A 25,989-nucleotide genomic window follows, 5' to 3' on the forward strand; every position below is an offset into this window, starting at 1 on the left:
AATCGCCAGACCAATACATATGGGGTAAAACTACCTGGGCAGACTTATTTGCAGGTTAAATATATAAAATCCAAAAGTCACAGGCCCTGCATTTACACGGGCCACAATCTCAGTATTGGGATTCTGTCTGTTGGTACACTCCAGTGCTGATGCCGAGCAGATCATGGAGGGTCATTGGGAGGGCACCTTATTTACATGGGGCCATGGGTGCTCACACCTCTAGAGATGCACTCGGGTGCACCTAAGCCCCACATGGCTTCCCCCCACCCCAGAAAAACCATGTCCAGGCCCCTTTCCTGGCCTGGACCCTCCCCCAATATGAGGCCCACTGTGCCCTTCTGGATACCTATACATCTGATCTGACTTAGTTTGTCAGCCTCTAGAAATACACTGGATCTCATTAGTGCTAGGGAAAAAGGAACTCGCAGCATAGAGAGTCTGCACTTAGCCCTAACCCTCCATGTTAGCAGCCTCTATTGGGGTGTGCAAAGGCTCCACCCCCAAGCAAGACCACTGGAACATCCCCTTTACGACTGAGACCTGGCGTATTCCGGTCCTGGTAATTTTCAACTGTTCCACTGGATTACTGCTGGAGTTACGGTGGGAGTTCACCAGAACAGCTGAGTAATTTTGGCCACATAGTACTTCAAAACAATAATAATGCAAAGCCAGGAAAAGAGCAGGGGTGTGGGAGGATTTTCGAACGGGGAACATGGAAGTAAGTGTTTCCCGCAGGTCCTGCCAAAATTAACAGCAGGACCTGTTTAAAAATTTTTCAACAGGTTTTCCGCTCAACAGCCAGCCAGATTGACAGGCTGACTGTCTGTCGGGCTGGGAAACAGCCGAGCAGCAGATGTCAGGTACGTCTGATATCATGGGGGGGGGGGGGGGTGAATGGGACATCGTTGGGGGGGAGGGGGCGGATGTCTGACATCATGGAGGGGGGGTGTCGGACGTCGGGGGGGTTCCTATCGCGCGATGTTTAAAATGTAAGCTTAGTCGGCTGGGGGCAGCACTCCTCCTCCTCCTGGCCCACAAGCAGTGCAATAAAGGCACTTACCTCCTGAATCTGGTCCTTCTCACCTCCTTTCATCTGCCGGGATTCCCGAGGCCCAGGAATCCCAGCCTGCAGGTGTTAAAAATAAAACTTGAATTAAAATAGAGGCACGCTTAAATGATTTTAGTGACCGACCTGCCTCTTGAGAGTGGATTGGTTGACCTCCCCATCTACCGGCCTCTGTTAAAACCGGAAGTGGGCAGGTTCAAGGTGGGTGGGGTTTCCCTTCTTTTATTTTTAACTCCCCACCAGCCTCCTTCCTCACCCGCCCTGGGGGTTAAAATTACCCTCAGTGTTTCTTACAGACTCTGGAAAGCAATAGCTATTTTATGTAACAGTCAAGTTTATCTGTTGATAATCCTTCGAGATGAGAGAGTATATCGTCATATACTCCACACCAGAGTAGTTTGCAGTTTCCAGTTGGCCCATAGAGTTCAGATGCTTTTTCTAGAACTAAAGACTACAACCAGAGCCATGATTTACGCCGCAGACTTGTACAACCATTTCCTTTCAACTGAGCGTTTAACAAGTGAAGTGAGGTAGAATAGGGTTATCTCCACTACTGTCTGTCAAGCTGTACACATTATGTCTTGAAGGAAACTATTTTATAGATAAAGTGGATAGAAAGGACCTATTTCCCTTAGCAGAGAGGTCAAAAACCAGGGGGCACAGGTTTAAAGTAATTGGTGGAAGGTTTAGAGGGGATTTGAGGGGAAATACCTTCAACCAGAGGGTTGCGGGGGTCTGGAACTCACTGCCTGAAAGGGTGGTGGAGGCAGGAACCCTAACCACATTTAAAAAGTACTTGGATGTGCATTTGGGATGCTGTAACCTGCAGGGCTACGGACCAAGAGCTGGGAAGTGGGATTAGGTTGGATAGCTCTTTGTTGGCCGGCGCAGACACGATGGGCCAAAATGGCCTCCTTCCGTGCTGTAACTTTCTATGATTCTATGATTCTATTTATGATTAAATTGAGAGCAAAGGTTGTGCAGGGCTTTGGCCCAGGAACACTAGGATAAATTTTACAAGGCCCTGCAATGGCAGTTGCATGCAGCCAGCATGTATGGGAAACTCGCAGGCACACTGGGGATGTCAGTGCATTTTCTAAGGAAGTGTTCGTACATCATTTTTAACCTTTTAAATGATAGATAGACATACAGGCAAGGAGGTAAAAACTGTATTTGCATCACACTTCCGTCACTTATAGATACTGCCCCATAATATCCAAATAGGAGTCAAAAAAATCATCTATTATACAAATTTAGTGGAAGTGTGCACTTTTCTTCAGAACTACACACAGTTCAGTGTAGCAATAGAGTAGTTCTTTTCACTTGAACAGTTTATTTTATGTATAGTGTAGTGTTGTTGAGTTTCAATATGAAACTTTTCTTAAATAACAAGATTTCTGATCCAGGGATATATTTTAACTTGGAGTGGTTCTGTCATACCTCCTTTGTCCATTCTCCATCTGTTCCACCTCATCATCTGCAGGATGAACAGACACTCGGGGAATGCGTAGGTAGCTCCGGTGTGTATTAATCACAGCCGCCATCTTGATGACTAAATTGATTCCAAACCCTAAAAAGAAATAAGGCAACAAAGAGTTTGTTACAGCTTGAAACAGTACTTTTTTTGCAATGTGCCACACAATATTGTTCTTCAGTCTATTTAGATATATAAATAAAGAGGCTCTTGTTTTTTCGCCCTGTAAGTATTGAGTTTTTGTACAATGCAAGTGCAGCATTTTCAGAAAAATAAACAAGTAAAAACTTTCACAAAGTATAGAAGCTTACAAAAGATTCACCTCCAGTTGAGCCACCTACAGATCAAATCAGATAGTCTATGAAAAACAATATGTAGCCTTGGCCTTGTTATCATAATTGAGCAGGTTCAGTCTCCCCACTTTCTATACTACTGTGTTTCTAAAACTAGTAACAATATCACATTAAAACATTGGATTTTACTAGATTTTTACCCTGTGAGGACCGCGTCTGACATTTGATGTTGGATTCGGGTTTCTCACACTGTAAAAGAAGTAAGCAGGTCACTGCCAGCACTATTCTGGTAGTCTTAGATCAATTTGGCACTATGAATTTTGACTTGTCATCACATTGTAAAATAAAGTTTCTCATATACAAAAAGATCTGCAAGCACAGAGACTCATTCTTAACCAGGAGTGTTAATGTAGAGAATAAATAATGGCTGGTAATACACTTGAGGGCCATGGATAACATCATAAACTGCAAAAGCAAAACACTAATGGGGTGAATTTTCATTGGGGTTCTCAAGATTATCTGCAGAAACCCTGGAAAAATGGCATAAACACTGTTTAAGCCATTTTTCTGGGGTTCCCAAGCCTCTACCACCAAAGTTCAGAAACGTGAACCTTAATAGAGTGTTATAGCTTTAAAAATACACACCAATTCTTTTTTCTTAGTGAACATGCCAGCCAGGGGAAGCTGTAACACAGGACTACATGCATGCTAAACAGCGGAACCGACCCCACAACCAATGGATCAGATCAAAGCTCTGTAGTCCTGCCATATCCAGTCATGAATGGTGGTGGACAGCTAAACAGCTAACAGGAGGAGGAGGACCCATGAATATCCCCATCCTCAATGATGGCACAGCCCAGCACGTGAGTGCAAAAGACAAGGCTGAAGCATTTGCAACCATTTTCAGCCAGAAGTGTCGAGTGGATGATCCACCTCGGCCTCCTCCTGAGGTCCCAACCGTCACAGAAGTCAGTCTTCAGCCAATTCAATTCACTCCACGTGATATCAAGAAGTGACTGAGCGCACTGGATACAGCAAACGCTATGGGCCCCGACAACAGCCCGGCTGTAGACTTGTGCTCCAGAACTAGCCACGCCGCTAGCCAAGCTGTTCCAGTACAGCTACAACACTGGCATCTACCTGACAAAGTGGAAAATTGCCCAGGTATGCTCTGTCCACAAAGAACAGGACAAATCCAATCTCTGGCCAATTACCACCCCATCAGCCTACTTCAATCATCAGCAAATTGATGGAAGGTGTTGTCGACTGTGTTATCAGTAATCTCAGTCTTGAAAATTTCAATTGACTCAGCATCCACTGCCTCTTGGGTGAGAGAATTCCAGAACTGCATTATTCTTTGTGTGAAAAAGTGCTTCCTAAATGGCCCAGCTTTAGCTCTCTTCATCTATCCTATCAAAACCCGTCATGATTTTAAAGATCTTGATTAGCTCGCCCCTTAATCTTCTAAACTCAAGGGATTACAAGCCAAGTTTATGCAACCTGTCCTCATAATTTAATCCTCTAAACCCTGATATAATTCTGGTGAATCTGCGCTGCACCCTCTCCAAAGCCAATGGCCCTGAATTTGCGGTCAGAGGCTTCCCGGGAGGTACGGAGACTCCTGGTCCTGGGTCTCTCTGGATACCCGCGGGTAGAGGCCCACGTACCCCAGGGGCGCAGGCGGTTCACAAGCGCCCCTGGATCACGTGGGCCGGCCCAACCAATAAAAGAAGAGAATCCCCATAGGCAAGAATGGGAATGCCCCCAAAAATACATGTACACATCAAATATTTTTTTTTAAATTACATATTTAAAATTAATTAAAATGCCATTTAATTAAATATTTAAAACAAAAATTGAATTTTTTGAAAAATAAATTTAAATGTTTTAAACTGGCTAAAAGTAAACTTACCTTATTCTACGGGTTTTTTAATGTTTAAATGATTGAAAAAAATTATTTTTATATTCATTTAAATTCTTACGCTGGGAAAAGCAGGCCTTATGCAGAAGTTGGGCAAATAGTGCAACTCTCCGTCCACGGATGCCCTTTTCGCGGGGATGTGTTGGATCTATCAAGAAGATTCTTGACAGATTGCCAGTTCCGGGTTTTCGCGCATGCATTCGTGCGCGAAAACCCAGAACTTGCGTGGCCGTTACAGATGTGCACACACCTCATACGTGTCCGTAGGGGCCATAAAATACGGCCCATTATCTCCATCCTGAAGTGCGGTGCCCAAAACTGAGGGCAGTATTCAAGATAGGATCTGACCAAGGCTGTGCAACTGAAGCATTACTTCCTCACCTTTGTATTCAAACCCCCTTGAGATCATACAAAGCAACTTTCAGATGTGTGTCATCTAACTTCATTGCAAACTGGCGCATTCCTGATTAATTGCTGCTTGACGGGCATTTAACAAGCAAAAGAAAAGAAAAAGATAATCTTGCAAAATACATTTTTCATACTTCCTATGGGGCACTCTGGGAGTCCCAAGACCACCAAAACTGCCATATTTGACTGAGATTAGTCCCTTCATACATACAGAGGATACTTAGAATAAAAAGGAAAGACGATCACTGTATTGTATCCAAGTCAAATCTGGTTGCAGCCAGCAATTAATCAAAGACTGACCAAAGGCAAGTCCATGAAATCTCTTTCTTTGCTGTATAGCTATGAACATGCAATTCCTACAGATAGATCTAACATTTTCAGAGAGGACTCCTGTTGACTTCACAGCAATGTTGAAACCCATTTTGCAGCAGTGTGGAATGGAGCCTACTTAAAGTTAAAAATGTGAATCCTTGAAGCCTTGCAATTTATGCATTTTGAAGTGCTTGTCGTAAACTGAATGCATTGCAAATTAAATACAATCTGCACCTATTATAGCGAGCATGTTTGTGCAAACGCGATTTGCCCACTTTCCGCGATGGTTGGTATAACGTTTGACAGACTTTATGACAGGTGAGTGTTGGTATACAAAATATTTACTGCACTGCGATCGTTTGCAGATGGGTGCAGTTTAATTTAACAATTTTAGGTAATTTATGTCTCGAGTTTATGTTTACATTGAATTAAAGCTGGCACTTTCCAATTCATTGCACTTTTATCAACTACATAGCAGTTTCATTTAACATTTGTAAGAAGTCACACAACACCAGGTTATAGTCCAACAGCTTTATTTGAAATCACAAGCTTTCGGAGCGCTGCTCCTTCTTCAGGTGAAGTGGAGAAATGCATAAAGACACAGCTTATATAGTCAGAGAATCATGACAGATGTTTACAGGTAACCTTTCCAACTGCCATTTATCACACCTCGGCAGAGAGATAATCACAGCAGTCAAAGGTGTGAATGGTGTCCAAACAGGTCAGTCAGGGAAACATTACATCAAAGAACAATGAGGTGGGGTCACAAGGGGTCAAATATTGCAGATGCTGGGGTCTGTATGAAAAACAAAAAAAAGACAAAAAACATTTTTTTTGGCTGGAAATCACAGCAGGTCCGGCCGCATCCAGGAACACTACAGACAGTTACCCGCAGATCCGACCAAAGAACACACCCGCCAACTCAACAGACTGATCAAAACCTTCGATCCAGACCTTCAAAGCATCCTACATGCTCTCATCCCACGTACTCCCCGCGTGGGAGACTTCTACTGCCTCCCAAAGATACACAAAGCCAACACACCTGGACGTCCTATCGCATCAGGCAACGGAACCCTGTGTGAGAACCTCTCTGGATATGTCGAGGGCATCCTGAAACCCATCGTACAGGGAACCCCCAGCTTCTGTCACAACACTACAGACTTCTTACAGAAGCTCAGCACCCACGGACCAGTTGAACCAGGAACACTCCTCGCCACGATGGACGTCTCGGCACTCTATACCAGTATCCCCCACGATGACAGCATCGCTACGACAGCCTCAGTACTCAACACCAACAACAGCCAATCTCCAGGCGCCATCCTACAACTCATCCGCTTCATCCTTGACCACAATGTCTTCACCTTCGACAACCAGTTCTTTACCCAAACACACGGAACAGCCATGGGGACCAAATTCGCACCCCAATACGCAAACATCTTCATGCACAAGTTCGAGCAAGACTTCTTCGCTGCACAGGATCTCCAACCAACGCTATACACCAGATACATCGACGACATTTTCTTCCTATGGACCCACGGCGAAGAATCACTGAAAAGACTACACGATAACATCAACAAGTTCCATCCCACCATCAAACTCACCATGGACTACTCCTCAGAATCAGTCTCATTCCTGGACACACGAATCTCCATCAAAGACGGACACCTCAGCACTTCACTCTACCGCAAGCCCACGGACAACCTCACGATGCTTCACTTCTCCAGTTTCCACCCTAACCACGTTAAAGAAGCCATCCCCTATGGACAAGCCCTGCGAATACACAGGATCTGCTCAGACGAGGAGGAACGCGATGGACACCTACAGACACTGAAAGACGCCCTTGTAAGAATGGGATATGATGCTCGACTCGTCGATCGACAGTTCCGACGGGCCACAGCGAAAAATCGCATCGACCTCCTCAGAAGACAAACACGGGACACAACCAACAGAGTACCCTTCGTCGTCCAGTACTTCCCCGGAGCGGAGAAACTACGCCATGTTCTTCGCAGCCTTCAACATGTCATCGATGACGACGAACACCTCGCTAAGGCCATCCCCACGCCTCCACTACTCGCTTTCAAACAGCCGCCTAACCTCAAACAGACCATCGTTCGCAGCAAATTACCCAGCTTTCAGGAGAACAGCGACCACGACACCACACAACCCTGCCACAGCAACCTCTGCAAGACATGCCAGATCATCAACACAGATACCATCATCACACGTGAGGACACCACCCACCAGGTACATGGTACATGCTCATGTGACTCGGCCAACGTTGTCTACCTCATACGTTGCAGGAAAGGATGCCCCGGAGCATGGTACATCGGCGAGACCATGCAGACACTGCGACAACGGATGAACGGACACCGCGCAACAATCACCAGGCAGGAGTGTTCCCTCCCAGTCGGGGAACACTTCAGCAGTCAAGGACATTCAGCCTCCGATCTTCGGGTAAGCATTCTCCAAGGCGGCCTTCGAGACACACGACAACGCAAAATCGTCGAGCAGAAATTGATAGCCAAGTTCCGCACCCATGAGGACGGCCTCAACCGAGATCTTGGGTTCGTGTCACGCTACATGTAACCCCACCTGATGCAGGGTCATCCAGACTCGAGTCGACATTGGCTTGTTCTCTCTACACAGATGCGGCCGGACCTGCTGTGATTTCCAGCCAAAAAAAATGTTTTTTGTCTTTTTTTTGTTTTTCATACAGACCCCAGCATCTGCAATATTTGACCCCTTGTGACCCCACCTCATTGTTCTTTGATGTAATGTTTCCCTGACTGACCTGTTTGGACACCATTCACACCTTTGACTGCTGTGATTATCTCTCTGCCGAGGTGTGATAAATGGCAGTTGGAAAGGCGACCTGTAAACATCTGTCATGATTCTCTGGCTATATAAGCTGTGTCTTTATGCATTTCTCCACTTCACCTGAAGAAGGAGCAGCGCTCCGAAAGCTTGTGATTTCAAATAAAGCTGTTGGACTATAACCTGGTGTTGTGTGACTTCTTACATTTGTCCACCCCAGTCCAACTCCGGCATCTCCACACCATCATTTAACATTGTAATTTTATGTCATTTATGTCTAGAGCTTTATCTTTACAATGGATTAAGGAGAACATTTTCCAGTTGTCTGTCTTGATGACATTGGTCTGGCCAGAGTGTATATGTCATCACCTAGAATTCTTATAGAAGCAGCAAGATAAATCAAATAACGACAATAAGGCCAGAAGCAAATACTTATATTTAGATAATGTCACTCAGCCAGCTCCTATTGCTAAATATCATCACCTTCTTGCTTTGTAAATGTTAATCTCAGCACATGTGGAATCTGTTTTTTACCTATCTGCACTTAAAAAAATGATTTCCCTCCCAAAGGTTTTGAAGTTATATCAGCTAAAGAAGTAATGGAGAAAGTTTCACAATCCAAACACTTTTCTGCAAGTCTCGTAAATGCACAGTTAGACAAAAAGAAAATATTTTTCTTGATAAGTCCAGCCTATGTGATTGAGGATTCCTCCCATGTAGGATATTTATAGTGAGTAAGCACAGCTGTTTCTGCCAGAAATAATATGAACACCTATGAGATGCAACTTTGAAATTGACATTAATGTGAATGGATAATAGTTAACACTTTTTGGCCGATATAAGCGACTACTTTATACGTTTTATACGTTGACATTGTAACTGGTGTGGACTGTATACACATGACCAATGCAATTATGCTGTATAAGCATATCAAATACAGATAATTAACAAATATCTATTTGTCTTCAGTAAAATACACAGGGGTGAAATTGGATTTGGCTTGAAAATGGGCATGGGGATCGTGATGCACGATTGGCCCGTGATGTTGAAAGGAGTACAGGCACACGTAAACTTCGTGCTGCCTGCTACTTGCATGATAGCAGCGCACAGACCAGCTTTGAATGCACTGCTGTGTGCTCAGCAGGGGGCTGAAGTTCGCGATAGGCTAGCTTTATTTAAAGCTGGACTGCGCCTCTTAAAGGCAGTCTGCACCTCTTAAAGGGCCTTCTGGTTATCAAAAATGTTAAAACAGCTTCACCACAAACCAAAATGGCTCAACAGGCCTGGGAAAGGGCAGCCAGGGTCTCGGACGCAGCACCCGAGGACTTTGTGCAGGGGGGTGAACACTCGAAGAGAGTTCCTCTACCCACAGGGGCCAGGAGGCCCTCCAGAAACATTGTAAGAAGGATGTGGGATTAGATCGCCGAGGCAGTCACTGCCAGCAGTGTTGCCCCCAGGATGTGGTTCCAGTGCCAAAAGAAGTTTAATGACCTCAGACGAGTGGTCAAGGTCAGTGAATGCATCTTCCAAAGCCGTCTCCTACCAACTGCACCACTAACCTCACACACTGCTCAATGCACCAAATCCCCATCACTCACCTACCAACAATCTCTACCAAACATGACTCACACCTCACATTCATAGCTTTACCTCACCCGCACACACTTACCACTGCTGCAAGACTCACACATCTCACAGCTTGAACACACTGTCAGTTATTCGACTAACGCAGGCATATCACCCAAACACATTGCACCACACTCCCTTTCTCTTGCAGGATAAAGTGGTGCATAACTGGCGCTAGATGAAGACTTCGATGGAGTGACCTACAGAAGAATGCTGATGGGTATGCACGATGAAATGCTTGGTGCATTGGCAGGCCTGCCAGAAAGTCTGAATGCAATGTCAAGGAGCATGGTGGAGTCCTGCTCCAAGCTTGCACAGGGCTTTGGGCAGAGCTTGGTGCCCATCCATTCCAGCATGGAAGGGCTAGGAGATTCATTAACACACTTGTGGACCCAGCCATCATGCAGTGTCTGATGGCTGATGTCTCAGCTTCCACTGAAGCATAAGCAGAAGCCACCCAATGTCTGAGCGCTGCAATGGAAGCTCAAACTGAAGTCACGCAAATTCAGCTTGTTGCCATGCAAGCACAGACTGCTGCCATCATGGCTATGGTTACCAGTGTTGAAAGGGGTTTGCAGGGCATCACAGCAGTCCAGCAATCTGTACTCCAGCAGATTACTAGGACTGCTGAGGCGATGCCCCGGGGAAGTGGTAGTGGCTCCGAGGAGGACAACCCTCAGGATGACAGCATTCATACTCCCACCATTTCCACTCTGCCATTGCCCTTGCTGATGCCTGTCAGCCAGCCAGCCCAGACTGCTGCCGCCCATGCTGAGGTGGTACAGTCTGAAGCCGGGCCTACTAGGCCCAGAGCTCCTCGAGGTCATCCTACAAGGCCATCTGCAGTCTGCCCCACTAAAAGTCAGCAGCCTTCCACCAGTCATGCTGCAGCCACTGGAGTAGCACTGCGTAGGAACACTAGGATAGGCAAAGGAACATGCAAGATAGTCACTAAGGGAATGCACAAGTGTGATTAGTTGATTTTTTGATGTAATATTGGATGGATAGATGTATAAAGTTGGATTGGAAAGTTTGCTTTCTGGTGGCTTTTATTTCAACATTATGGCCAAGAGGACGCTGTGATGGTCAGTAACAGACTGAAGGTAAGGTGTGGGACTAATGTTGAATGGGGAATTGGGGTTGCGTTCACTGGTACCACAGGTAGATTCTTCCTTCCACTTCCTCCTCCTCCTTCTCTTCCGCTTCCCCCTCTTCTGCTTCCTTCTCTTCTGCTTCTTCCTCCTGCTCCTGAGCTGGTGGCCGTATCCCTGGTGGCAACTGCCCTCATGATGGCCAGTTTGTGGAGGATACAGCAGACCACCACAAATCAGGATGTACATGCTGTTGAGTACTGTAGGGCTCTTCCAGAGCAATCCAGGCAGCAGAACTGTTGCTTCAGCAGCCCAATGGTCTGCTCTATGATGTTTCTTGTGGCAGCATGGCTCTCATTGTACGCATGCTGGCCACGTGTGGTTGGGTTGTGGAGCGGAGTCATGAGCCAAGTGGTCAAGGGATAGCTCTTGTCGCCACCCTCTGGTTTGTCTTGGTGGCTCAAAGACTGAGGGAACAGCACACTGGTGGAGAATAAAAGCATCCTGACTGCTGCCAGGATACTGGGCATTCACCATCATGATGTGCTGAGCATGATCGCACACCAACTGTACATTCGGTGAGTGGAAACCTTTGCAGTACATCCCAGCATTTAGAAGCGGCGCCCGCAAAGTCACGTGTGTGCAGTCGATGGCACCCTGCACCATGTGGAAGTCCGATATCCTGACAAAGCCACATGCACGCTCGTTCTGCTTCTCTCTGCTCAGAGAGAAGACAATGCATTCCCTTCTCCTAGAGTACAGAGCCTCTGTGATCTCCCGGATGCAGCGATGGATGGTGAGCTGGGGGATGTTAGCTATGTCTCCTGCTGAAGACTGGAAGGATCCACTGGCGAAGAAACTGAGGGCCACAGTCACCTTGAGGGCCACTGGGAGAGCCGTGTTCGCCCTGCTCTGAGGCTCCAGGTCTGGTTGTAGGAGGTGGCAGAGTTCTGTGACCACCTCCTTGGTGAAGCGGAGCCGACGAACACTCTGCTCCTGGCTTACATGAAAAGTGCTCCCTGAAGACCCTAGGTGGGTAAGGCTTCCTGTTGTGAGCCCTCCTCCTCCTCCTCCCTCTGCGAGCAGCTTTGTCCACATTGCTGCCTCTGTTCCATCTCCCTGTCATGTTGCAACCCAAGGTGGACTTCAACTAGAGCCCCCAGGACTGGGAGCAAGTGGTGTTCTCAGAGGCCTTCCTTTAAAAGCCAATGCCATGCAAACATCCAGCAGCACTCCCTGCACACTTTAACAACTTTTTATATGTCTTAGATCAAGCCACTACTCAAATAAACTGTGCAGGGACCAGTACAAAATCAAAAGGCAACTTACCTCAAAGTTGCATGTGTCCCTTTAAGTAGCACTGGTGGGGAGTCCATCATGCAGCTGAACGCGTGCTTAGGAGAGGGGGTAAAGTGGAGTGGTGATGTCCAAAATAGCAGGTCTTGTGTTAAATCAGTGTGTAATCCTGATTGACGTTTCAATCTGCCTCATTTGCATTCTTCCGCCGCACACAGGCAATGGCCGCGCTACCGAGCTGCCCAAAATGGCGTCTGCCACGGCCTGTGCCGGAAATGAGCGGAAGTGAGGTGGCTGCCATTTCATAGCCGAAACCGGCCTTACCTGCCAGCGCACAGCAGGGGAATTTCGCTAACAATGACTCTACTTGCACTAATCTGCTTACTGGATTGAGTGGTACAAAATTCTTGTCAAAATGGCAAATATTATCACACAGACCTAAGGCTTACAGACTAAAGCCACTGATAGCTTTACAAATAAATTGCAAAATGAAGCACAACAAATGGCAAATAATGACTTTTGGAAGAACTTCCTATGCTCAATGTTTCTACTTTTAACTCTGTATGTGTCAAAAACCACCATACCTGGGATAACTCTGAGATGGTCTCTTTCCTATTTCAAAGAAAACAATCTTTCATCCAACTTTTTGATTTTAGGACTACATAGTACTACACCCAGATTCAGATTCAGATTCAGATTAGATTTATTTGCCATATGTAACAAGTACAATGGAATGCTTGTTCCCCGTAGGGACGCGTCAGCTATACATACAGCGCCGCGTTCAGAGTCATTACAATGGCTTCCCAATGGCACGGTGGCATAGTGGCTAGCACTGTTGCCTCACAGCACCAGGGACCCGGGTTCGAATCCGGCCTCAGGTGATTGTGCAAACTCCACACAGATATTCTCCCCGTGTTTGCGTGGGTTTTCTCCGGGTGCTCCGGTTTCCTCCCACAGTCCAAAGATGTGCGGGTTAGGTTGATTGGCTATGATAAATTGACCCTTAGTGTTAGGGGGATTACATACGTGGGGTTACGGGGATAGGGTGGGATATGTGTTGGTGTAGGGGTTACGGGGATTGGGTGGGATATGTGTCGGTGCAGGCTCGATGGGCCGAAATGGCCTCTATCTGCACTGTGGGGTTTCTGTGATTCTGTGATTCCCGTGGCAGTGGGAGCACGATGTCCCTCAGCCGCTCCGTCCTCCTCTTCACCGCGGCCTCCTCCTTGCTGTTGCCGGCTCCACGTGTGGTGGCCTGCTTCTCCCGCTCTGGCCACCATGCCCGGCTCCCCTCCTCCCATCCGGACTGCGAGTTACCCGAAATGGAGCTGCCGGCCGACGTGCTGCAGCGTGTCGTGAGTCTGCTGCTGCTGCTCGTTGTGCTGCGCTCCTCTGCCCGACTCGCCGAACACCCAGTCGGGATGTGACTGCTCCAATGCGGCCTCCTCTTCACCGTCGCCGGCTCCACGGCCCGGGGCCTACTTCTCCCTCCTCGCGGGTCGGCCTCTGGCCGCCATGCTCGGCTCCCCTCCTCCCAGTCGGAATTCCTTCCCGCCGAGGAGCTGCCGGCCGATGTGCTCCAGCGGGTCGGCTTGGCTGCTGCTGCTGCTCACCACGCTGCACTGCCTCTGCCCGACTCGCCGAGCACCTCGCTTGGTTGCGGGAGCGAGCGGCGAGAGCTGGCCGCCCGAAGCAGGGAGAGCGATCTCAGCACCGGACCGTCACGGCCGCCATCTTGAAATCCCCATCATACTTTGTGGATGAATATAGTTAAGCATGGTAACAGATTTCAGCACATAAAAGAGCAATATATGATTTTGTCTGCTGAGACATAAAAAAAGGCAACTTGCCTGTAGGACCAAACAGGTTTCTTAGTTAATTGGCTCAATGTCTTCAGATTGAAATAAACCAGGGCCCTTAAATTCCACAGGGATTCTGCTGTAACTTTGGTGGGAGGCCAGCAGGAGCCCCCAGGGAAATGATGGAAGCTGTTGTTTTCAGCCATCAATGGCATTTCCCTGGGAAATCCAACAGTCTCCAAGATCATGAGATAAGTTTGGATGAAGAATGTCCCTTTGGCCCATTTGATTCCGCAGTCCTGAATTTCCTAGGGAGGCCTGTGAGCAGATCTGGGGCAGGGCGTAGCAGAGCCTCCACACACTCACGGATATTGTCCCTGAAACGGTCAGTTGACACGTCTAATCTTTCTCTCCCTGTCTGGTCCAGCTCATGGCACTGGGAATAATCCAGAGATTCTTATCCTGAAGATCACCCATTGAGCACGAAACATGCCCAACTATACAGTTTAAAGTGTGAAATCAATTTAAAGTGAAAATCGAAATATAATCCATTAACACTTTTATTTTCATAATCATGTCTATTCTAAGATATAACTGGTATCTGGAGCTGAATAGTTTTAGCCTCTATTGCATCTGCAACAAAGAGTTAAAATCACACAGTCACAAAATTGAAATGGATTGTCTCTTTGATCTTAATGTTCAAAATGATCTTCGATCTTTGATCAATTTGGTTAATTTAAATTGCAAATGGTCTAGTTGGTTTAAATAGCAGGGATTTCCTGTGACAGCGCAGATTTAGGACAGATACCAGGAAATACTTATTTATGCAGAAGATGATCAACACTGTAAATTAATTGTGAGGGAGGCTGGTTGAGGCCAGGAATTTTTTTTTTTAAAAAAAAAGCTAGATATCGTAATGGGAAGATAGTAGGATTGGCATTGTGGAATGATGGGTGTGAATTTCCTGGGGCTGGGGAGGTATGTGAGGCCAACATGGGGGCCAGAATTAATGCAGAACCCAGATCTCAACAGGATCTTATTGTGTTTTTTAAACTATATTGGGGGAAAAATTCAGTTGGCTGCGCCTCCCGTTAGCGCCTTAAGAGGGCGCTAACGGGATGCAAAGCAACTAGCGCTCGGGCGCGGCACTACCCACACCTCGCGCAAAATTCAGCGGGAGGTTAGTGGTGGCGCTAACTGGTAGCACCCTGCGGCGCTGTGCCGCTGGCGATGACGTCATTGGCATGCGCAGCGCCCCGCTCACGCTCCGGCCACGATCTTCGGGAGCGCCCCGACTTACCGCCAGACGTTATGTCCAACGGTGAGGCGCAATTTAAAGACGAGGTGCGGGGCGGCCATTTTTGTTGCTGGCCGCCTGCCAGCACCTGCCTGCGCTCCCGTCCCAGACCTCCTGAAACCCCCCCCCGCCCCCGCGGAGTGCTGGCTGTGCTCCAAGAGCCTGGCACTTCTCGAGTGCCGGGCTCTTTTGCCTGCACTCCCGATCCCGGGGGGCCCAGCTGGGCCCCAGGTCACGCTGCACAAGGCCCCTCCCCTTTAAGAAGGGGAGGAAGGCCTGCAATACCACGGCGCGACATGCCGCAGCGTGTGGCGCTGCAACACATAACGCCACAATATTGACTCACAGCGCCCCAAGAGGGATGCGGGGCGCTTCCAGTAGCACCCCGCTTCCCTCTTGGGGCACAACCACACAAGTTCCGGCGCAGGGACGCTAATTTTCTGGGGCACTACTTTTAGCGCCCCAGCGCTACTCAATTTTTAGCCCATTGTGTCTATTACACTGAATGTGGCAACATTTACTATTGTCCTAACGATGATTTGAGAGGGCTATATAGTGAAATTCTTTGAAGATCCTCTCCAATGAACTCGCAAGAGGAAATTGTTTAATATTGCAATGATAACTAAAAAGTATGTATCTTGAAGGGCTCCCTTGATGGTGCAGTGCAGAAGTTCCAATCTCAGGGGACGCATCAAGGGTATCAGTGGGCCATGAGAAGGACAGGCTAGCCAAGAATGAAATGTTAGACTGATCAGAGCTGCTTTTGGTGCAACAGTAACCTGTTACTATACACCAGAAGCAGCTCCGATAGGCCCAGTGTTCACTTCTAAAAGTTTATGTTTGCTGTATAAAAGGAACGATCCTTGAAGCACGATCCTTGCATAGCTGAAGGCAGAGTCAGCATTTTGAACTTCTCTCAAATTATTCTGAAGAATTTTTTTTTATTGGTGGTCCATAGTACCTTGTCCATGTGCGAGCATCAACACTGAGTGCGGGTAGGCTACTCAACTAACTGTAGGACTATTACAGTTAAGTCTGATCCTGTACTTAAATAACAACAGAGAATGCAGGTCAGCACTCAGCAGGTCAGGCAGCATCTGTGGAGAGAGAAACACCTCCATTCAGTCCGTAAGGGTGACCCTGAGCTTCCGGTCGCCTGTCACTTTAATTCTCCGCTGCACTCTCACTCTGACCTCGGCCTCTTACACTGTTCCAATGAAGCTCAACGTAAGCTCGAGGGACAGCACCTCATCTTTCTATTAGTCACTTTACAGCCTTCTGAACTCAACATTGAGTTCAACAATTTCAGTCTTTAACCTCTGCCTCTATTTTTTCAGGCGGCAGCTGTTGATGATTCTGCCATTCCCATTTGCAACATTTAAACACTCCTGCCTGTAATGTATATACCTTTAAGGGGGGAACTATCTTTTACAGCTCATGTATACTGCAGTACCGGCAGTGACCACACCTGTATATAGCACGGAGTAGTAATCTGTACAGATCAGTTCTAGTGTGAGCCACATTGAGTAAACACCTGTTGTACCGTTCTCCTGCAGTCTGTGTCTTATTATACACAGACACAACATTGGCGACGAGGCAAGTTCGAACCTACCTGCAACTCTGCTTCACCTCCCGGGGATTCGTTCCTGGAGATCAGTGGATTGGAGGTCAAGGCCAGAGACTCGGGCGTCGACCACGGGCAACCACCCAGTCATCCAGCAGAGACTCGAGAATTGCAGGGGAGGCTGTCGAGAACCAGGCTTCGCTTTCCAGTCGAGGTGGTCCAGCGAAACGGGCTGGCAACAGGTAGTGCGCAGACCCTTCCCGGACAGCGGCGGGCTAGAGCCCGACCGAGCGGCACAGCAAAGGGCCGAGCAGCGTCGACGGGGGAGAGAGAGAGAGGGCAGAGCGCACAGGGCGCAGCCGGTGTTCAGGGGCCGAGCAGCGTCGAAGAGAGGGAAGGAGAGACGCGCAGAAACCCGCGAGGTGCTGTCATTGCCACGAGGACCGCCGAGAGCGGCGTTGGCAGCAGCGCAGGAGAAGCGCGCGAAACCTACAGGGCACCGCCATTGCCACGAGAACCGCCGGGAGCGGCGTTGGCAGCAGCGGGGGAGGAAGGAAATTTTAAGCCATTGGCAGGCGCCATTTTAAACCACACCCAAAATGCCGAAGAGTGGCAGTATCACCGCGATTGACAACGAAGTCGAAGATTGGACTACATATGTCAAACGAATAGAGGTATACTGCAAGGCAAATGAGGTGTCAGGTGACAAGAAAGCGTCGGTATTGTTAAATTTAATGGGTGCAAAGACGTATGGGTTATTACGAAATCTAGTAACCCCAACGAAGCCAATGGAAAAGAGTTTTGAAGACATAGTAACGATACTACAGGAACATTTAAACCCCACACGGCTGCTGATAGCAGAAAGATTCAAGTTTCACAAACAGAACCAGCATAAGGATGAAAGCAATGCTGATTATTTAACAGAACTGCGCAAACTATCGAAACACTGCCAGTTTGGAGCGGGACTGGCAGCTACCTTAAGGGACAAGTTTGTGTGTGGGCTTCAAAGTGAAGGAACCCAGAAACGGCTTTTACCTGAAAAGGACCTTACGCTGGAAAAGGCTTTCAGCATTGCGGTATCATATGAAGCAGCAGCACGGGGCGCTGCAGAGATACAACAGAGACTGCAAGAATATGGCACAAACGAAATGTCATATGGAACAGAGAAGTGCTATCGCTGCGGCAGAACAACACATGCCCAGAATGATTGCTGGGTCAAAGACAAAGGCCTAGAAATTCAGTAAGGCGCCGCCAGCTTTGCGGCCAGTTACCGCCCAAAGAGGGCTTCTGCGCCAATAGAGGAGTTTGTGCTGATATTCAGCGCAGCGGTAATGGCGGCGGTAGCCGGTAGCGCTGCGCCGACACCGATGACGTCATCGGTGTGCGCAGTGCCCCGGTTCCGCCCCGCTACCGGCCCGACCCCCATATTTAGTTGCGGCCGCCTCTTCTGCAGCGGCCGCAAACAGCGATTGGAAAACGGGGCCATCCTGCATCGTTACTGGGGCGCTTTAAGGTGGAGGTGCGGTCGGCCGCTTTTTCGGCGGCCGCCTGCCCGCACCTCCTTCCCCGGCCTCCTCCACCACCCCCCCGCGGCATTGCCGGCTGCTTTCCGCGAGGCCGGCACTTCTCCGTGGTGCCGGGCTCATTTGCCGGCACAATCCAGCGGCGATCTCCCCGTTGCAGGCACCTCCCCCTTAAGAGAAGGAGGAGGCCTGCAGTACCGCAGCCTGCCGCTCCGCAGCGGGTGGCGCAGCGGCGCCTACAGCGCTGAAATTCAGCTTCAGCGCCCCAAGCGGGGGCGGGCACACCCTGGAATAGCGCCCGGTTCCGACTTGGGGCGCAAAAACTGAATTTCTGATGGTCGCAACTGGCTCCGCGCCCAGCGCTAACTTTTGGGCGCCATAGTGAATTTCTAGGCCAAAGTGTGCAGACAGTGTGGAAAAGTAGGACACATAGCACGAGTCTGCAGGTCAGGAAAGAAAACCAGCAATAAGAAACCTACCAAAGAAAAGGACAAGAAGGTACATAAGATGACGGAGAATAGTTCAGGCGAACAAAAGAGTGATAACGACTCCGAAAGCAGGGAACTGAGTTGTCTGAAACTACATAATGTGATCACAACGGAGGATCACCGAACCATTTGGGTCACTCTCAAGATAGCAGGAGTCCAGGTAAAGATGGAATTGGACACAGGATCAGCCCTAACAGTCATAAACCGACGGGACTACAAGCGGCTATTCTCACACATACCCTTGAGAGGCACAAAAATTATTTTGAAGACGTACACAGGGCAAAAAGTCTACCCCAAAGGAAAAATAAGGGTGACCGTTATATATAACGGTAAGGAAACACCATAACTAGACCTGTATGTATTGCAAGATGGAGGACCACCATTACTGGGACGTGAATGGATCCGGAAAATACAACTGGATTGGAATTCCATACAGGCACTGACTGTGGCTGACAAAAAGGATGACGACGTCACACCTGGGCGACTGTCAAAGATCCTAACTGTCGCGAAAGAAGTGTTCCAGCAAGGACTCGGAACACTAAAACGCATGACAGCGACGATTAAAATTGAAGAAAACGCAAGCCCAAAATTTTTTAAGGCCAGACCGGTACCTTATGCGATCCGCCCAGCCGTCGAAGCAGAGCTGGAGAGTCTGGAACGTTCAGGTGTACTGTCCAAGGTAGACTGGAGCGAGTGGGCTACACCCATCGTCCCTGTGATGAAAAAGTCGTTGAGCAGCACGCCTGGGGAACCAAGGAAGGTTCGCATCTGTGGGGACTTTAAGGTAACAGTGAACCCGGTCCTTCACACCGTACAATATCCACTTCCGCGGATTGAAGATATTTTCGCCTCGCTTTCTGGAGGGAAACGCTTCACTAAGATTGATCTGGCCCAGGCGTATCTGCAAATGGAGGTAGAAGAAACATCAAAAAAATACCTCACAATCAACACCCATAAAGGTCTCTACCAATACAACCGGCTGGTATTCGGAGTAGCATCAGCTCTGGCTATTTGGCAGAGGGCAATGGAACAAGTCCTGCAAGGGATCCCAGGGACCCAGTGTTATTTGGACGACATCCTGGTCACGGGCGAAAATGACAGTGATCACCTTGCCAACCTGGAGCAGGTGCTCACTAGATTGCAGGAATATGGGCTCCGAGCTAACCGCCCCAAATGTGAGTTTTTTAGAAAACAGATCTTGTATTGTGGCCACGTTATCGATAAAGAGGTGTTACATAAGTCCCCAGAGAAGATTGAGGCAGTAGTCAAGGCTCCAGCACCGGAAAATGTGTCACAACTGAGGTCGTTCCTCGGGCTGGTAAACTACTACCATAAGTTCTTGCCAAATTTGTCCACAATACTACACCCACTGAACACCCTATTGCAAACTGGGGTGCCATGGAAGTGGAGTGACGAATGTAGACGAGCTTTCCAGAAGAGCAAAACGCTAATCACATCGAAAGAGGTATTGGCCCATTACAACCCAGCATTACCAATTCGGTTGGCATGTGATGCGTCACCCTACGGCATTGGAGTGGTGCTGTCGCACAAATTCTCGGACGACTCAGAGAGGCCAATAGCCTTTGCGTCACGCTCACTAACCTCAGCCGAGCGTAACTACGCCCAGATTGACAGGGAGGCCCTCAGCCTAGTGTGGGGAGTGAAAAAGTTCAATCACTATCTGCATGGGCAGAAATTCACCTTGCTGACTGATCACCAGCCTCTTGTCTCCATTTTTAAGCCGAAGAAGGGTGTTCCGGTGATGACTGCGCAACGACTACAAAGATGGTCACTTTTTCTAGGGGCGCACCACTATGAGATTGAATATAAGGGCACGAAACAACATGGAAATGCTGATGGGCTATCACGCCTGCCACTGCCTACTGCGGAGGAAGCACCAGCAGTGGATCCTGTCGAAATATTCCATTCGACTATCGTTGAATACCTACCGGTAACTAACGCTTGTATCGAAAAGGAAACCCGAAATGACCCGACACTGTCTCGGGTATATGATTTGATGGTGAAGGGATGGCCAGCACATGGCGACTCACTGTTGCCAGCATTCTCGATAAGGAGAGAACAGCTGTCAGTGTGCCGGGGGACCTTGCTGTGTGGATCCCGAGTGGTAATTCCACCCAAGTTAAGGGATAGAGTGCTCAATGAGCTTCATGAAGGTCATCTGGGAGGGGTAAAAATGAAAAGCCTAGCCAGGGCTTATGTGTGGTGGCCGGGAATCGATAAACAAATCGAGGACCTGACCAAGAGCTGCTCAGGATGCCAGAAAGTCCAAAATGCACCACCACAGGCCCCTCTACACCCATGGGAGTGGCCCTCATCTCCATGGCAACGGGTGCATATTGATTTTGCTGGTCCATTCATAGACTCAATGTTTTTAATAGCCGTGGATGCGCACTCGAAATGGCCTGAGGTCATCAAAAAGTCCTCCAGCACCACGGAGAAAACTATTGCAGTCCTACGGACCATTTTTGCCAGGAATGGCTTGCCAGAACAGATTTGCTCCGACAACGGACCACAGTTTGTGTCCGAAGAGTTCCAGAGGTTCTTGAAAAAGAATGGGGTAAGGCATTACACATCCGCCCCGTATCATCCAGCCACAAATGGATTGGCTGAGAGGTTCGTACAAACCTTTAAGAAGGCAATAAAGGCTATGTACAATGACAACACTCCGCCGCAGCACAAGGTGGATAATTTCCTGTTCGCCTACCGGAATGCGACACATGCAGTCACCAACCAGGCCCCAGCCATGATGTTCTTTAACCGAAGGTTAAGATCTCACCTGGATTTGCTCAGACCAAATGTACGAAGAGATGTTGAGAGTAAGCAATTCCAGCAAATCCATGAGAAGCCAACAAGGAGCTTCAATGTAGGGCAACCAGTCTTGGCCTGCGACTACCGAACAGAAAAATGGCAGCCAGGAACGATATGCACACGGCAGGGCCCCCTAATGTACACAGTGGACATTGGGGAGAGCATCGTGAGACGCCATGCTGACCAGATCCTAGAGTCACAGGAACAATTCAACCCCATGCCTCGCCTGTAGTGTATGTACCTTTAAGAGAGAACTACTTTTACAGCTCCTGTATACTGTAGTACCGGCAGTGACCACGCCTGTATATAAGCCTTGAGTATGCCTCTGTACTGCCAGTCTTGAGACTACCCTACTCCAGTAAACACCTGTTGATTGTTAAGTTACAGCCTCCGTGTAGTTATTGGAAAACACCATACTCTAAGAATCACGGATCCAACAGTGGTGACGAGGTCGAGTCGAATCTACCTGCAACTCTGCATTTCCCTTCAAGGATTCGCTCCGGGAGGGCGGTGGAAGAAAGTCGAGGCCAGAAGCACGGGCGTCGACCACAAGCAACCGCCCAGTCGTCCGGCAGAGAGTGAACATCGCAGGGGAGGCTGTTGAGAGCCGGGCTTGGTTCCCCAGCCACGACGATCCAGAAACAGACTGGCAACAGGTACAGCGCAGACCCTTCCCGGACAGCGTCGGCTGTAGCCGACCAACGGCAGAGAAAAAGCCGAGCAGCATCGACGGGGTAAGAGAGAGGGTGAAGCGCACAGGGCGCAGCTGGGGGTTGAAAACCGAGCGGCGTCGAGGAAAAACAAAAGAGAGAGAGAGAGGGTAAAGCAGCAGCCGGGTTCAGGGCCGAGCGGCGGAAACGGGAAAGGCGCACAGGAGAACGCACAGAGCACAGCCAGGGCTCAAGGGCTGAACAGCGTCCGCGGGGAGAAGAAGGGAGAGCGCGGGAGACGCCATTGAGCCGCGGAGAAGAAGGGAGAGTGCGGGAGACGCCATTTTTAGAAGCCGCAGCGGAGAAGAAGGGCGAGCGCGGGAAGAAAGGAAAGCACTGGAGACGCCATTTTGTGCCAGCGGAGAAGAAGGGAGAGCACGGGAGACGCCATTTTTGACAGTTAAATCACACCCAGGGATGCCGAAGAGTGGCAGTATCTCTGCGTTCGACAATGAAATTGAAGATTGGGCGACATATGTGGAACGCATTGAGGTGTACTGCAGGGCAAATGAAGTGCCAGATGCTAGGAAAGCACTGGTTTTGTTAAATTCCATGGGTGCAAAAACTTATGGCTTACTGCGAAACCTAATAACCCCAGAGAAGCCGTGGATAAGAATTTTGAAAGCATAGTAGAAATCCTACAGGACCACTTAAACCCCACACCACTGCTGATAGCAAAAAGATTTAAGTTCCACAAAAGGAACCAGCATAAAAATGAAAGTAATGCTGAGTACTTAATGGAACTGCGCAAACTATCGAAACACTGCCAGTTTGGAGTGGGACTAGCAGATGCGTTAAGGGACAAGTTTGTGTGTGGGCTTCAAAGTGAAGGAACCCAGAAACGGCTTCTATCAGAAAAGGATCTTACGCTGGACAAGGCTTTCAGCATGGCAGTATCACACGAAGCAGCCGCAAGGGGCGCTGCAGAGATACAACAGAGACCGCAAGAATATGGCACCAATGAAATGTCATATGGAGCAGGGAAGTGTTATCGCTGCGGCAGAACAACACACGACCAGAACGATTGTTGGTTCAAGGACCAAGTGTGCAGACAGTGTGGAAAAGCAGGACACATAGCAAGAGTCTGCAGGTCAGGGAAGAAAACCAACAGCAAGAAATCTCCACAGGAGAAGTACAAAAAGGTACATAAGGTGATGGACAGTAGTTCAGACGAACAGAAAAGTGATACAGACTCCGGAAGCAAGGAGCTGGGTTGTCTGAAACTACATAAGGTAACCAAAATGGAGGATCACCAGACTATCTGGGTCACACTCAAGATAGACGGAGTCCAAGTGAAAATGGAATTGGACACAGGATCAGCTCTAACAGTCATAAACCAAAGGGACTACAAGCGGCTATTTTCACATATACCCTTGAAAGCTACAGAGATTGTCTTGAAGACGTACACGGGGCAAAAAGTCTACCCCAAAGGAAAAATAAGGGTGAAAGTGATATACAAAGGCCAGGAAATACCTAAAATGGACCTATATGTATTGCCAGATGGAGGACCACCACTACTAGGATGTGAATAGATCCGGAAGATACAATTAGATTGGCATTCCATACAGGCACTGAAGGTTGAGGCCAAAAAGGATGACGACGTCACACCTGGACGACTGTCAAAAATGCTAACTGACGCAAAAGAAGTGTTCCAGGAGGGACTCGGAACACTAAAAGGCATAACAGCAATGATTAAAATAGAGGAAAATGCAAGTCCAAAGTTTCCTAAGGCCAGACCAGTGCCTTATGCGATACGACCAGCCGTCGAAGCAGAGCTGGAAGGGTTGGAACGTTCAGGAGTACTGTCCAAAGTAGACTGGAGCGAGTGGGCTACACCCATCGTTCCTGTAATGAAGAGGTCATTGAGTAATACGCCTGGGGAACCAAAGAAGGTCCGCATCTGTGGGGATTTTAAGGTGACAGTGAACCCAGTCCTTCACACGGTGCAATATCCGCTTCCACAGATTGAGGATATTTTCGCCTCGCTATCTGGAGGTAAACGCTTCACCAAAATTGATCTAGCCCAGGCATACTTGCAAATGGAGGTGGAAGAAGCCTCGAAACAATACCTCACGATCAACACTCATAAAGGTCTCTACCAATACAACCAGCTAGTGTTCGGGGTAGCATCGGCTCCGGCTATTTGGCAAAGGGCAATGGATCAAGTCCTGCAAGGGATTCCAGGGACCCAGTGTTATTTGGACGACATCCTGGTCACGGGTGAAAATGAAAGTCATCACCTTGCCAACCTGGAGAAGGTGCTCACTAGATTAAAGGAATATGGGCTACGAGCTAATCGCCACAAGTGCGAGTTTTTCCAGAAGCAGATCTCGTATTGTGGCCACGTTATTGATGAAGAGGGGTTACATAAGTCCCCTGAAAAGATTGAGGCAGTAGTCAAGGCTCCAGCACCGGCAAATGTGTCACAACTGAGGTCGTTCCTCGGGCTGGTAAACTATTACCACAAGTTCTTACCAAATTTGTCTACGGTACTACACCCGCTGAACACCCTACTGCAAACAGGGGTACCATGGGAGTGGGATGACGAACGTAGACGAGCTTTCCAGAAGTGTAAAGAATTGATCACATCAAAAGAGGTGTTGGCCCATTTCAACCCAGCACTACCAATTCGTTTGGCATGTGATGCATCACCCTACGGCATTGGAGCGGTGCTGTCGCACAAATTCCCAGACGGGTTGGAGAGGCCAGTGGCCTTTGCGTCTCGGTCACTAACCTCAGCCGAGCGCAACTACACCCAGATTGACAGGGAGGCCCTCAGCCTAGTATGGGGAGTAAAAAAATTCAACCATTATCTGCATGGGCAGAAGTTCACCTTGCTGACTGACCACCAATCACTTGTCTCCATCTTTAATCCAAAGAAGGGCGTTCCGGGGATGACTGCACAACGGTTACAAAGATGGTCCCTTTTTCTAGGGGCGAACCAATATGAAATAGAATATAAAGGCACGAAACAGCATGGAAACGCTGATGGGCTATCACACCTGCCACTGCCTACTGTGGAGGAAGCACCAGCAGTGGACCCTATCGAGATATTTTATTCGTCAATAATTGAACGATTGCCAGTAACTAACGCGGATATAGAGAAGGAGACCCGCAGTGATCCGACACTGTCTCGGGTATATGATTTGACGGTGAGGGGATGGCCAACACATGGTGACTCACTGTTGCCAGCATTCTCATCCAGAAGAGAACAGCTGTCAGTATGCCAGGGGACAGTGATGTGTGGCTCCCGAGTGGTAATTCCACCCAAGTTAAGGGAGAGAGTGCTAAATGAGCTTCACGAAGGTCATCTGGGAAGGGTAAAAATGAAAAGCCTTGCTAGGGCTTATGTGTGGTGGCCGGGGATCGATCAACAAATCGAGGACCTAACCAAGAGCTGCTCAGGATGCCAGAAGGTCAAAAATGCACGACCACGTACCCCTCTACACCCATGGGAGTGGCCCTCCTCTCCATGGCA

The 25,989-nt window shown here is 48.5% G+C and overlaps 1 protein-coding gene across 2 annotated transcripts in view; it reads right to left on the reverse strand.

The window, feature by feature from the left end:
• Window positions 1-25,989, reverse strand: part of LOC147123249 (cyclic nucleotide-gated channel rod photoreceptor subunit alpha-like) — a 62,399-nt gene that overhangs the window by 13,267 nt on the left and 23,143 nt on the right. For both annotated transcript variants that reach the window (XM_085969798.1, XM_085969806.1), the window contains exon 2: window positions 2,507-2,636. In XM_085969798.1, the coding sequence (XP_085825924.1) occupies window positions 2,507-2,610 (104 nt within the window). In that variant the 5' untranslated portion in view covers window positions 2,611-2,636. The remainder of the gene's footprint in view (window positions 1-2,506; window positions 2,637-25,989) is intronic.

This window comes from Somniosus microcephalus, chromosome 2 (genome assembly GCF_052327205.1).
Source record: "Somniosus microcephalus isolate GS21.2 chromosome 2, FLI_Smic_1.0, whole genome shotgun sequence".
In the NCBI taxonomy this organism is placed as follows: domain Eukaryota; kingdom Metazoa; phylum Chordata; class Chondrichthyes; order Squaliformes; family Somniosidae; genus Somniosus; species Somniosus microcephalus.